The sequence below is a fragment of the Trachypithecus francoisi genome, unplaced genomic scaffold, assembly GCF_009764315.1.
Source record: "Trachypithecus francoisi isolate TF-2019V2 unplaced genomic scaffold, Tfra_2.0 Lachesis_group3, whole genome shotgun sequence".
NCBI classification, from domain to species: Eukaryota; Metazoa; Chordata; class Mammalia; order Primates; family Cercopithecidae; genus Trachypithecus; species Trachypithecus francoisi.
Genome location: NW_022681468.1, coordinates 134,392,663 through 134,405,856, shown reverse-complemented (window position 1 = coordinate 134,405,856; position 13,194 = coordinate 134,392,663). Strand labels below are relative to the sequence as shown.

The 13,194-nt window shown below is 36.1% G+C and overlaps 1 protein-coding gene across 1 annotated transcript in view; it reads right to left on the bottom strand.

Moving 5' to 3' along the window:
- Positions 1 to 6,413: 6,413 nt before the first annotated feature.
- Positions 6,414 to 13,194, bottom strand: part of PYGO1 (pygopus family PHD finger 1) — a 40,192-nt gene continuing 33,411 nt past the window's right edge. The window contains exons 2-3 of the mRNA XM_033190037.1: positions 10,511 to 10,596; positions 6,414 to 8,775 (exon numbers count right to left, since the gene is read on the bottom strand). Coding sequence (XP_033045928.1) covers positions 7,651 to 8,775; positions 10,511 to 10,596 — 1,211 coding nt within the window. The 3' untranslated portion in view covers positions 6,414 to 7,650. The remainder of the gene's footprint in view (positions 8,776 to 10,510; positions 10,597 to 13,194) is intronic.

Sequence of the window (13,194 nt, the reverse complement as noted above, 5' to 3'; positions counted from 1 at the left end):
TATATATACAGCAAAAATAAAAATATATATGACTAAAAATACTGGTTCTCTCTTCAGTATAAAATTACACTGATAAACTGTAGGCTATTCCCTGCTTGATGTGATATTGGACATCTCCCACCCAAAGCCAAGATTCTTATACCTACTTGTCCTGATGAAAGTCAAACGCTTAAAAAAGTTCTTTTTCTCTTTAAAAACTAGCTTTATTTAAAAGAATCTGAAGCATAATAACACTATAGGAAACAAACTTACAATACATATTATTCAAGAAAGCCTGCCATACATCATTTCTACTAATAGTAGGTCTATATACTGATAAACAACATTCTTTATACAATGCACAAATGACATTAAGCATTATCCCTGAAAAGAATGGCCAACAATAACATGGACTGTCTTGACAGCAGAACATCTACTTGTCTTATTACTTATCTACAGAATAAAAAAAACTAAAATGTAGATGACAAATTAAATTCCTCCAATTTTAAATTCTAGCATAGTTTTGGGGGAAGAAGGGATTGGAATCAGAAGAGGCAAATTGTGTTAAGTATCTCAAAAAGAAAAAGGAGTCTGGTTTACCGTTATTTCAGTAGTTCCTATGAAGTAATTCAGAATTGAAGTAATTCAGAATACATACAAAATGTATTTGTTTAACACTTGGAGGCCCTTACAGAGTCAAACTTCCCATTATCTACTATATTCAATCAGTTATCAAGCCAATTTTATTTGTCTGAAAACTGTAACCTGGTCATTAACCACATAAAAAAATAAACAAGTTGGGGTAATCTAGTCATTTCACACTTTATTTAAATTTTTCCACAAAGCAGTTCGTGAATTAATAATACTTCTTTAGACTTCTATGATCTAAATAGAAACAGATCCAGTTCTAAAAGAATGTATGTGAAAATAGCAGACAAAAATAAATCCCTAACATGTAATACTAAATTTTTAACATAAAATATAGAACTATGAAAATTTGGGGCATTCAAGTCAAATGTAATAGGATTATGATACAGTATGGTACCTAGCATTTTAAAAAATATTAGGACTGAATCAGATTTATTGCTATATCAATCCTATCAATAGTCATCATATCAATAGTCGACAATCAAAAGTACAAAATATACCATAACCATGCCAAATATGATGCAGTATAGAGATATCATTAACATAACATAGGTAGACATTTTGTAATATACATCACTGATATAGTAAAACCTTATTCAGGATAATTTAAACTGATATGTCTAGAATTTGAATTTTTAAAAAGATACGCAGTTTAAGCACTCACAGGCAATCATTTTTTTCTTTCAAATGTGTAATTTCAAATATACAAATTTGCATTGGCCAAGTATTACTTATTACAATTCTTTTGGGTACTTGTCTTAATGACAAAACAAGAATGCTTTTAAAATTACTATTCTTAAGTAAACACCTCTAAAATAAAAAGCTTAAAAATTTGCCTTCAAGATGGAACATTTTTCTTTTTTTTTTTTTTTTTTTTTTTTTTTGAGACGGAGTCTCGCTCTGCCGCCCAGGCTGGAGTGCAGTGGCCGGATCTCAGCTCACTGCAAGCTCCGCCTCCCGGGTTCACGCCATTCTCCTGCCTCAGCCTCCCACGTAGCTGGGACTACAGGCGCCCGCCACCTCGCCCGGCTAGTTTTTTGTATTTTTTAGTAGAGACGGGGTTTCACCGTGTTAGCCAGGATGGACTCGATCTCCTGACCTCGTGATCCGCCCGTCTCGGCCTCCCAGAGTGCTGGGATTACAGGCTTGAGCCACCGCGCCCGGCCGGAACATTTTTCTTTAAAATCTTGATTATAACCTTTATTACCAAATCCTTTCATCAGGTAGTACAAAGTAAACAGCATTCAAGTCCTTGAATCAATGGTTAAAAATTCCAGGTAAATTAGAGGAGTCTTATGATATCTTCATCATGTCTTAATAAATGAAGATAAACATTACAGTGCTACTTATTTTGGTTATGAGGGAGTGAATGATGTCTTTTTTGGCTGGGAAATATCAGCATAAGTTCAACGTGACTACATAATTTTAGTAGTATGGGCTAAAAAATCCTAACATGCACTGCCATTTAAGGTAATTACTTAGTAAATTATACCTGTAAGTGGAAAATAAAAATTTTAAGAGTTATTGTATTACAAGTGTCATGAGTTGGTAACACTAAAATTTACTCCTCTCCCACTTGAAAGACATCAGGCCATCTATTAATCCATAAATATTGATGTTTCACATACTTCATAGAGTAGCTTAAAACATACCAGCATAAGAAATAATTAGTATTACATAGTAATTTCCTTTGCCATAGGAATAAATGTTGGACAAAGTCTGGAAACATTTTTTTTTCCAATTTGAATTACAGTAATTTTGCCACAGACCACAGCACTAGTGCATGTGTTACTTTAGATATGCTCTAAGAACAAAACAAAAAGTTACTGCAAAAATACATGTCACCAATGTGGAACACACTCAGATTTGTATAAAAGTACTGAACTAATATCCCAAAAAGAGGTATATGTAAACAGTACATAAGGAAGAAATAGTTTTAATATGAAACAATCATTTAAGTCACATACATCATGATAAGAAGCAGGACTTTCTTTTATAAAAGATAATATTTTGACAAGCAACATCATCTACACATCTACAGAACAAGAAAGGTACAGGTATTTAGAGTAAGTTTTAATATAATTGCAAGTAATGTATTATTGACAAAGATGCTTATTCATTGAGTTTCATCAAAAGTTTTAAATTAAATACAGGCAGCCTCTGATATATTAACACCTGGCGTATATATGGCCACGATCTTTCCTTCATTTCCCCTACACCACTTGTCCTGGGAGATGCTAATGCTATCCCTAGTCTCTTTGCTCCAGGGGTGCTTCCAAATTCCCACCACTGTACCACAAGTTGGAAGATGCAGATTTGACTTTTATAATGCTCTACTGGATAACAGTAAGTTACTAAAAATCAGAAATGAGAAGAAAATCTCTAAGTTCAGAATTAGAGGAGAGGAAGCTGTGCAAAGTCACAACAACCTAAAGGAAACTGGATGTACCCTCAGACAGTACCAGCTAATTCACTAAATGTACTGCTTCCCATGGTATCTGAAATGTGGTCATATTGTCTGAAATGTTAGATATTAAAGATTCATTCTTAATAAACATCCTTTTTAAAAAAAGAAATTTAATGACACTTTTCCCACTATCTGCATTCATATCTTAGTAGAAAATGCTTTTCTCTTCAAGTCTAGCCAACTACTGCCACACAAAGACACAGGATTTCTGATGGGAGGAAAGATATAAAATGTTGAAGCACAGAGCATCCAGGAGAGGAAAAGCCAAGCCTGCTTATACATTTCACCAGGGTTTAGCATGGTAAGGGGGCAAATGCAAAGAAACCCATACCAAAGAACTTAACCTCCTAATCACATCAGGAAAAAGACAAGACCTCTGCTTCTTTCTCCCTCCTACATTGATTGATTGGTTTCCTAAAGAAAACTGAGAGCTCAGCATGATACTAACTAGATTATGGTCTAAATGAGCCTTTAGGAGCTTCCCTATTGCGTAGAGTTCCAAGCCACTATTTACAAATGAACTTTGGGAGCCTGGATGCTTTAAAATTTTTTTTTAATTGAAAAAAATATAAAACGCACGAATGTTCATGCATATGAAACCTCTATGCACTGCAGAAAGAAATCCAAAACTCTTGAGAACTCCCTTTTAAAAAATCATTGCTTATATATTTTCTTACTATTAAATACAATTACTATAGTACATTGAACAATAAGTGCTAAAACTCTAATTTGTTCAAGACAAACAAGTCTGAAAGAATATTGAATGAAGACTCTTGATACTTATTTGGATTAAAGTTGGCAGATTTCATGATGACCCATACTATTAAGAGGTTTTTCTGCCACTAGGCAGAGTTTGGAATCTAAAACAAACCACCAAAAAACTAGATTTCTTCACACTGTGTTTATGAAGAATAAGTACTAGTACAAGAAAATCTTCAGTTTTATGTATATAACCTTCTAATTTGAATAACAAGAATCATAATAGCAGTACTCTAAAGTATTTCACACAAAAGGAAAACACTGATCACAAATCTAATTCTAAGCACTCTATCTGAAGAACAATTTATCTTTCACAAGCTAAGCTGTTTCAGTATTAGTGAGTCGAGTAACACCTAGAAGCATGTGGACAAGAAATTCTCTAGTGCATGGGCAAATCAAGTTCTGAGAAAGGAACTGATGCTTTTAAAATATTTCTGTCTGGCCGGGCGTAGTGGCTCACGCCTGTAATCTTAGCACTTTGGGAGGCTGAGGAGGACAGATCACTTGAGGTCAGGAGTTTGAGATCAGCCTGGTCAACATAGTAAACCCCGTCTCTACTAAAAATATAAAAATTAGCCGGGTGTGATGGTGAGCAACTGTAATCCTAGCTACTCAGGAGGCGGAGGCAGAAGAATCGCTTGAACCAGGGAGGCAGATGTTGCAGTGAGCTGACATCTCATCACTACACTCCAGCCTGGGCGACAGCGCAAGATGGCTCAAAAAAAAACAAAACAAAACAAAACAAAAACAAAAAAACACCTTTCTGTCAATAACCTGGCTTTGGTGAGTAAACCTAGATGCTCATAGTTAGCCAGGTTGAACTTCAGCAAAACTCAAGGATGTCAGAGAAAGAGTGTGTGAGTGTGAGTGTGTGTGTGTGTGTGTGTGTGTGTAAGATGAGGACTTTCAGTGAAGGAAAGGGATAAAAAAGGTACAATTCCACTTGTGTTTTTTTCCATCACTGCGTATTTTTAAAGTTGAAGGCAGCTTATCATTTGTCCTAAGAAGCCATTTCATTTTGTATAATAGCCTTCTTCAGACAAATTATCATCTGGCTATTCTTATATTTCATCACTTTTTCCATCCAAAAGCATCTATATAACTTTTGACTTAGCATTACGTAGAGACAAATGTAGAACTAGCAAGAAAATTATTTCAAACACATGAACACTATTCATCAGCATGATTACAGCTTAGCTATGATTCACTGTCAGAATGAACCATGAGTTTTTCTTCTGAATATTTACAGATTCTTATTTAAGTAAGGTGGTTTGAAGACCTAAACACCTGAATAAAAATTCACCTGTTTGTAGGTTTTTAAAAACAACTATATGGAAATAGAAAATGAATTATATTGCATAACAAATACTGTTAGACTAGCTTGGGAGAGGTTATTTCATTTTCACAAAAACAGTTAACTACTGAAACTTAAAGAAATAAAGGGTTTAAGAAACTGCATAATCGATTTTAGTAATGATCACAACTCAAGTACTACCATGTAAAGTGTTAACTCCTGAGAACACTGGAAAGTTCTACTCAAAATATCTAGCTCTATTCAGGGTAATAACAAATCATGATCTGATGCTACAACTAGGCATATAGCATGCAGTGCATCATTTATTAAAAATCAGCACTCATTAAACTTTCAGGAGCAACATAACCAGGTTCTTAAACATTTAGAGAACTATGTATAACAAAAACTCCAAGTAAGATGAGATCTTCAAGTATGCTAGTGAACACCATCAAATGTCTGTCAGCCCAAAATACTGCATTTTAACCTGCTTCAACTCGTAAAGTTTTCACACAAAGGAGTACCTAGAAGTATAGTTTATATCATTTTGTTTCCCAAAATTGTAAAGATAAATATTTTACAACTACTGAAAATATTTTGTACTCTAACTAGTCAAGGGTAAATGGAGAAAACCTTATATTACCTTGTACCATATGAAATTGCTGTTTTTGTAGGTCAAAATTAAAACACTGTATTTAAAAAAATAAGTTTTATTCAATCAAAATATGCATCAGGAGCATGAATAGTTTTCTTCCAACAGAATATTAAAGGTTTAACTTTTATAAAATTCATCATTTGTTAGGCTGTATAAATCGTTCACATCTTCCAGTTACTTCATCTCAACTGGGGAATGCATTGTTTCTTAGAAAAAGCTCCAAATGATAAAGACAGTAGTCCATGGAATAAAGATCCAGTGACTAAAATGGACATGACAAAATTTCATAGCCCAAGTCACTTAACTTTTGCTTTAGTAGCTTCTGACGTGTGAGGTCGAGTCCTTGTCTTAAAAGTGTAGATTCTTGTGTGTTACCCAAAGGACATTGTTTTTAAATCACATTTTTCATGCATAATTTAAATTTCTTGACAATATGCTGCTGCCATCATTGTTTCACTTGGGTTTAAATAATAGTAATTATTTATCTCCTTCGTAGATCACCACACAATCTTCAGAATTTTTTTTGGTTGCAATGATAATGGTGGCAACATATTAGGGAGCTTTACCAGCTTCCAACGATTATATAAATTGTCATTAGTTATCAAACAGTATACTTTTTTTTTTTTGGCCACAGATTAGAAACTGCTCCAAAAATGGATTTCTGCTGTTTTGAATCTTAATGAGCACACCTCCAACTGTCTCCATTCTTGATCATCCCTCAAGAGGCTACTCTCAGGTCCATTTTTATACTTTCCCCCAGTCACAGTGGGAGTTCCTTAAGTCTTCTGCAAGGCTTCAAATTGTTGTTTGCGAGTTAGACTTCACTTTGGCTCTTAATTGATCTTTGTTTAAAATGGATTTTGATCTCCCCTAAGGTTCATTTTTGAAATTTAGATCCCTAGCACAAGATTTTTCAAACCACCACTGAGTAGTTCTTTTACTAGCAGAGCCCTCTAAGGCCAAATGGATGTTTCTACCTTTCTCATTTGCAGTATGTCCCAGTTCAAAATTATACAAAAAGTATTCACAATTCTTCTGTGGATACTACAGTATTCCTCTGGAAAACAATAAACAATAACAAAACAACTCGATATCAAAGAAAAGTAGGGGCATAATACTATCATAACTCTAAATAGCACAACTGGGACATATGTTACGCCAACTTTACTAATTGCAGTCAATTTTCAACTGATCTAACATTAGCAATTTCATGTGGTACCATCCACAAGTTAATCAACAATACTTACTGAGAATTTACTATATGCTAAGATCTGTCTTGTATCTGTACAAACAGATATCCTGAAAACTCACTTGAAAATATGAAACTCATTAATTCCAAAGACCCTAGTGGAGGAGGAATCTGGTGTCATACTATTATTTTTTTAATCCATAAAAATGTATGCTTTCCCCCATGTTACAGTTACATATATTATGTTGTGAAGACGTGTTAAGTGGATCCTTGATAAACTTTTTGAACTAAATCTTTAATATGGTACAACCAAAGTTGAGCACTGAAATACACGTATTTCAATGATTCTAACTTTCAAAAGTTAAAACTTGCCTACATTTATTATATATTATTTTGAAGTTTCAAGAGGCTTTTGTGATAAATAACAACTAACATTTATTTATAAATGCTTCTAAAGCACCCCCATATACATTATTCTCATTTAAGACAGCAAGCAAAGACAATAAAAAATTTGCTCTAGTATGAGTGAATTATTAATAAAAACTAAGTAAATAATGTTTTTGTGTATGCATTTAAAAAAATAATGTAAAACATTAAAATCCTGTGTCAATGAACTTTCACAATACACAGGAAAATAAACCCACTTTAGTTAATGCCTATGATTAAGCATCACTGCCCACTGCAGATGGACCGAAAGTGTCTCTAGTACGCATTAACTGGACATCCTTGTCAGCCATACAGGTATCACAGCCCCATACTGCAGATGCTTCTGCAGTTAAGAGGCCATAAGCTGTTTCAGTCATTCCAGTACAGATCCGATGAAACCATTTCTGACAAGAGGCCTCACATAAGATGGCATCCTGATCATCGTTCACCTCGTTTGTACAAATTCCACAAGGATACACTGGGTCAGAAGATGAATGGCCATGACGGTTTGGGTGAAGAGAAGATTTATTGCTTTTTTCAGTGGTGCAGGCATCTGCTGCACCTCTTGGTTGTCGTGGCTTATTCTGCGTTCCATTTGCATGGTTATTGTTTGTGGCTTCAGTGCTACTTGAACGGCTGTTCTCTTGATTTACTGCATTGTTTCGATTAACATTTTTTAATTCAATATTACTCTGATTCACTGTGTCATCCATATTCAAGTGAGGTGGATGAGCAGAGGAATTTTGATTAGTGTTTTTGGTTGCTCCTTGAGTAAAGTCTTGTTTTGGGGGAGGTGCTTTTGCTTGACCAAAAGTGTTTGGGGGAGGAATAAAAGAATGATTAGATTCTAATGGAGAAGTAAAATTTGAATTATTTCCAGGAACAAAATTAGATGCCAAATCAGGGTTAGAAACTTGGCTAGCGTTCTGTGGAGGAATCTGACTGAAATTTTCAGCAGGACTTTGTCTAAAATGTTGATTAGGCATGTTGACATTCTGACTTAGTGCATTATTATAAGATGGGTTACCGAAACTTGAATTATCATGTGGCCCAAAAGTAAAAGCATGAGGTCGATTAAAACCCATGCCCAGAGGATTCTGAGGAAATGGGTGTGGCTGGTTCCTGAGTGAGTAAGGACCACAGTATGGGGAAGACATTCTTGGGGGAATGTGAGGTGGCATTCTGAATGTACTATAGCCTCCAAAGCCAGGATAACCAGGGCCAAGATATGGATTTGACGAAGGTAGTGGTTTATAGGAAATAGTATTATAGTTGTCATCAAATGGATTAGCAGCCACTAGATGGTCAGAGTTTGGATTCGGTGGTGGAGCATACTCAGACAATGGAGGAAAAGAAGGTCCCTGAAATGAGAATGTAAAGTAAAATACATGTTTTTGATCAAATATGTTATTAAAATTGTCCTGTTACCTTAATACCTGTGAACCCAGTATTAGTCAAATTTCTCTTGCAGTGTTGTTACAAACATTTATTATCTTCACTTGACCTTTCAGTTATGAGTAATGTTTACATTTAATTATACTTGCTGACAAAAATATTTAGGTTTATTTCATTTATGAAAGAAAATAAAGTATGATTTTCTGAGCTCAAATCCATTGTAACTTCAAACCCCAAAAGTATTTAACTTTCAAAAGAAACTTCATTATCCTAATTTTCATTTAATATGCTTACCTATAACTCTGGAATCTTTCACTTAAATACTAAAGCAGTCTAACCTAAAACACCTTTCATACACCAAATAGTCACAAAATTAAATAACAACAATCAGAATCTAAGTTTTTCCCCTAGCTTAACTTCAGGGAGATACAATTAAAGTATTCCCAAAACATTAAGCTCTGGGCCTCAAACTGAAAAAATAAACTGCCAGTTTTAGTCACACTGCAAGTTTAACAGATGGTGGTCAAAATGATCAAAAGATCAGTAATCTGTACACACAAACTTACTAGTAGCCTTTATCATAAAAAGACTGCTTCAAATTTATAAAGAATAAAGCCATAAGAGCCTGTATGTATAATTGCTTGTTATAATCGAAAGTTATAACAAAGGCCTCCATCATGATTGCTTCGTGATATGCACATAATACTAAAGTTCTATTATAGTTGAACAATTACTTCAGGTTAAAATTGTTACTATATATTTTTAAATCTTTTAATAGAACTACAGGCATTCATGCCCTTGAAAAACTTTTACATTAGATTGAAGAACAAGCATTTTAATTTTAATTTTTTTTGAGACAGAGTCTGACGCTGTCACCAAGGCTGGAGGGCAGTGGTGCGATCTCAGCTCATTGCAACCTCTACCTTCCAGGTTCAAGCAATTCTCATGCCTCAGCCTCCCGAATAGCTGGGATTATAGGAGTGTGCCACCACACCTGGCTAATTTTATATTTTTAGTAGAGAGGGGCTTTCCCCATGTTGGCCAGTCTGGTCTCAAACTCCTAGCCTCAAGTAATTCACCCACCTTGGCCTCCCAAAGTGCTGGGATTATAGGTGTGAGCCACCACGCCCAGACTCTTTAAGAACAAGTATTTTAATTTGCCCACACTTCCTTTCTGTGATATCTACTCTATGCCGATAGTCCGACAATAGCCACTAGTTACAGACTTAAACAACAACAAAAAAGTACAGCCGGGCACGGTTGTAATTATGCTTGTAATCCTAGCACTTTGGGAGGCTGAGGCGGGCGGATCACAAGGTGAAGAAATTGAGACCATCCTGACCAACATGGTGAGACCCTGTCTCTACCAAAAATACAAAAATTAGCGGGGCATGGTGGCGCTTGCCTTTAGTAATCCCAGCTACTTGGGAGGCTGAGTCAGGAGAACTGCTTAAACCTGGGAGGCGGAGGTTGCAGTGAGCTGAGATCACCCCACTACACTCCAACCTGGCAACAGAGCAAGAATCTACCTCAAAAAAAAAAGAAAGTACCATCACTTGAATGATTGATTGAAGTACAATGAATGATTGAAAGTACAATCACTTGAACAGAAAACAAAACTTATGACCAAGTTTAAATTTACCTCATCAGCCTGATCATACTAGCAAAGAAAAACTGTTATTAAAGAAAATGTCAGTTTACCTGTGTATTTGCCTTGCGTTTTTTCTTATCTGGGCTTCCTAGTTGTACACCCGGTCCTCCTAACCCATCCAGTCCACTATCACCACCTAAAAAAAAAATTCAGATAATATTTCCCACTTGTAAGTGAAGTTATTTTATATCTCACAGTAATATCTATTATATTTACCTGTTAATGTTTTCTGTTTTTGTTAGACAAGAGAAATACTAAGCTTTCATTATCTTTATTTTTCAAAAAAGTCTTTCCCATAGTTTCAGCCAGATATAGCCATTCATCCCTGCTCCCATGTTTATTATTCTTTCAGTGAAAAAGCAAAGTCTCTCTCTCACTCTAAAACCTTTAGTAATCTGGTTCCCTGTCTCAGAGGCCACCACTATTACTAGTTTCCAGTCTACCTTTCCAAAGATAATCTAGATATATTCAAGTATAATATTTTTTTTTGGCAGAAAGAACACAAATGCTTTCTTACTTGGAGATCATTCCATATCACTCTATTTAGAACTTCTTTATTCTCTAATAACTGAGTAGTATTCTATAGCGTGACTACACTATGATTCATTAAACTAGTCCCCCCCATACTGATGAGAGTTTAAGTTGTTTCCAACAAAAATCCATGTATAAATGCCTTCAGAGAGATTTACAAGTAGTTCCTAGAACCAGAATTATGGCATCAAAGGTATATGTGTTTTAATTCTTAAAGATATTGTTAAAAATGCAACAACGTTTCCAAATATTGCTTTCTCAACAGTATATGATCAAGGAAAGCAAAAGCTTGACTATCAATTTAAGAGGTTAAAGAAAGTTTATGAAACGAATTTTTTCAGCTTTAAGAAACATTTTATTATGGAGAATTCTGAACATATACAACATACAGAGAAGAATAAAATTAACCCCATATGCCTATCAGCCAGCCCTAATAACCATCAATTCATGTTCAATCTTGTGTTTTCAACACCACCTTCACCTCTCTCCATCCAGTACTACTTTGAAGAAAATTTCAGACATCATTTTATTGGTAAATATTTCAGAATGTATTTCTAAAAACTAGAAACTGAAAAAAAGTACAATGCCATTCTAGCCACTATAGAAATTAACAATAATCCTTCATATTATTTCATACCCAATCCAAATATCTCATAATATCTGTATGGTTTGTTTAGACTGGGATCCAAATATGGTCAATAGATTACAACTGGTTTGACATGGCTTTTAACTGATATACTTCCCTCCATCACTGTTTTTTCCTTGCAATGTATTAACTGAAAGAACCAGATTGATTATTGTTCCAATTATTAAGCTATCATCTTTTAGCTCCAACCCCTCTTAGTGACACTGGGACTGGGACTTTGCAAACTACATTTTTCTTCTGCTGGGGTCTTCCAACAGGAGCTCTAGAGGGATACTTGAAGGCCAGGGGAGGTGATAGGGAATTGCTGCTCCTCCTGTCTGCTTAGTCTTCTTATCTCTATCATCCCAACAGGCCTTCTATCTGGCACTGGTAGTTCATCCCACTCCCCAAACCAGCTTCAACATGTTCTCTCAGAGGTATTAATACCAGCTGGGCAGCATCTCAATCTCCAAGTCTGAGTCCAAGCTCTATCTCTTCTAATCCTCTAGGTTCTCATAACCCCAACTTCTTTTCTTTGTTAACTAAGTCCCAGATGTGGAAGTTGCTTCCTGCAGTTACTGTCCACGCTACCTCACTTTTTACTTTTTTGGTTTTTCAACACCTGTTTAATTCCTTATATAAAATTATATTACAAACTATATTACATTCAATTGCAGGTGTGACTTATGTTTTCTAGCCTGGAATGTTTGATATATCTGGATTTTGCTTATCATATTTGCTGATTGACATAGTTTAACATGCTCCTTATTTCCTACAAATTGATATTGGGTCTAGACCAGTGATCCCCAACCTTTTTGACACCAGGGACCAGTGGTGGGGGATGGGAGGTGGGGATGGTTGTGGAATGAAACTGTTCTACCTCAGATCATCAGGCATTAGATTCCCATAAGGAACGCACAATCTCGATCCCTCGCATGCACAGTACACAACAGGGTTCACCCTCCTATGAGAATCTAATGCTGCTGCTGATCTGTCAGGAGGCGGAGCTCAGGCAGTAATGCTCGCTCACCAGCCACTCACCTCTCGCTGTGTGGCCTGGCTCCTAACAGGGCATGGACTAGCACCAGTCCATGGCTCAGGGGTTGGGGATCCCTGGTCTAGACGATAGGCTTGATCAGATTCAGATTTCTGTTTTTTGCCTTGCAAAAAAACAATGTCCACTTAAACAGAAGCAGAGGGGACACTTCCTAACTCATTCTAATGGGCCAATATTACTTTGATACCAAAGCCAAAAACATCACAAGGGAAAAAAAACAAAAAAACTACAAACCAACATCTCTTAAGAATACAGATGTGGGCCGGGCGCGGTGGCTCAAGCCTGTAATCCCAGCACTTTGGGAGGCCGAGACGGGCAGATCACGAGGTCAGGAGATCGAGACCATCCTGGCTAACACGGTGAAACCCCGTCTCTACTAAAAATACAAAAACTAGCCGGGCGAGGTGGCGGGCGCCTGTAGTCCCAACTACTCGGGAGGCTGAGGCAGGAGAATGGCGGGAACCCGGGAGGTGGAGCTTGCAGTGAGCTGAGATCCGGCCACCGCACTCCAGTCCAGGCGA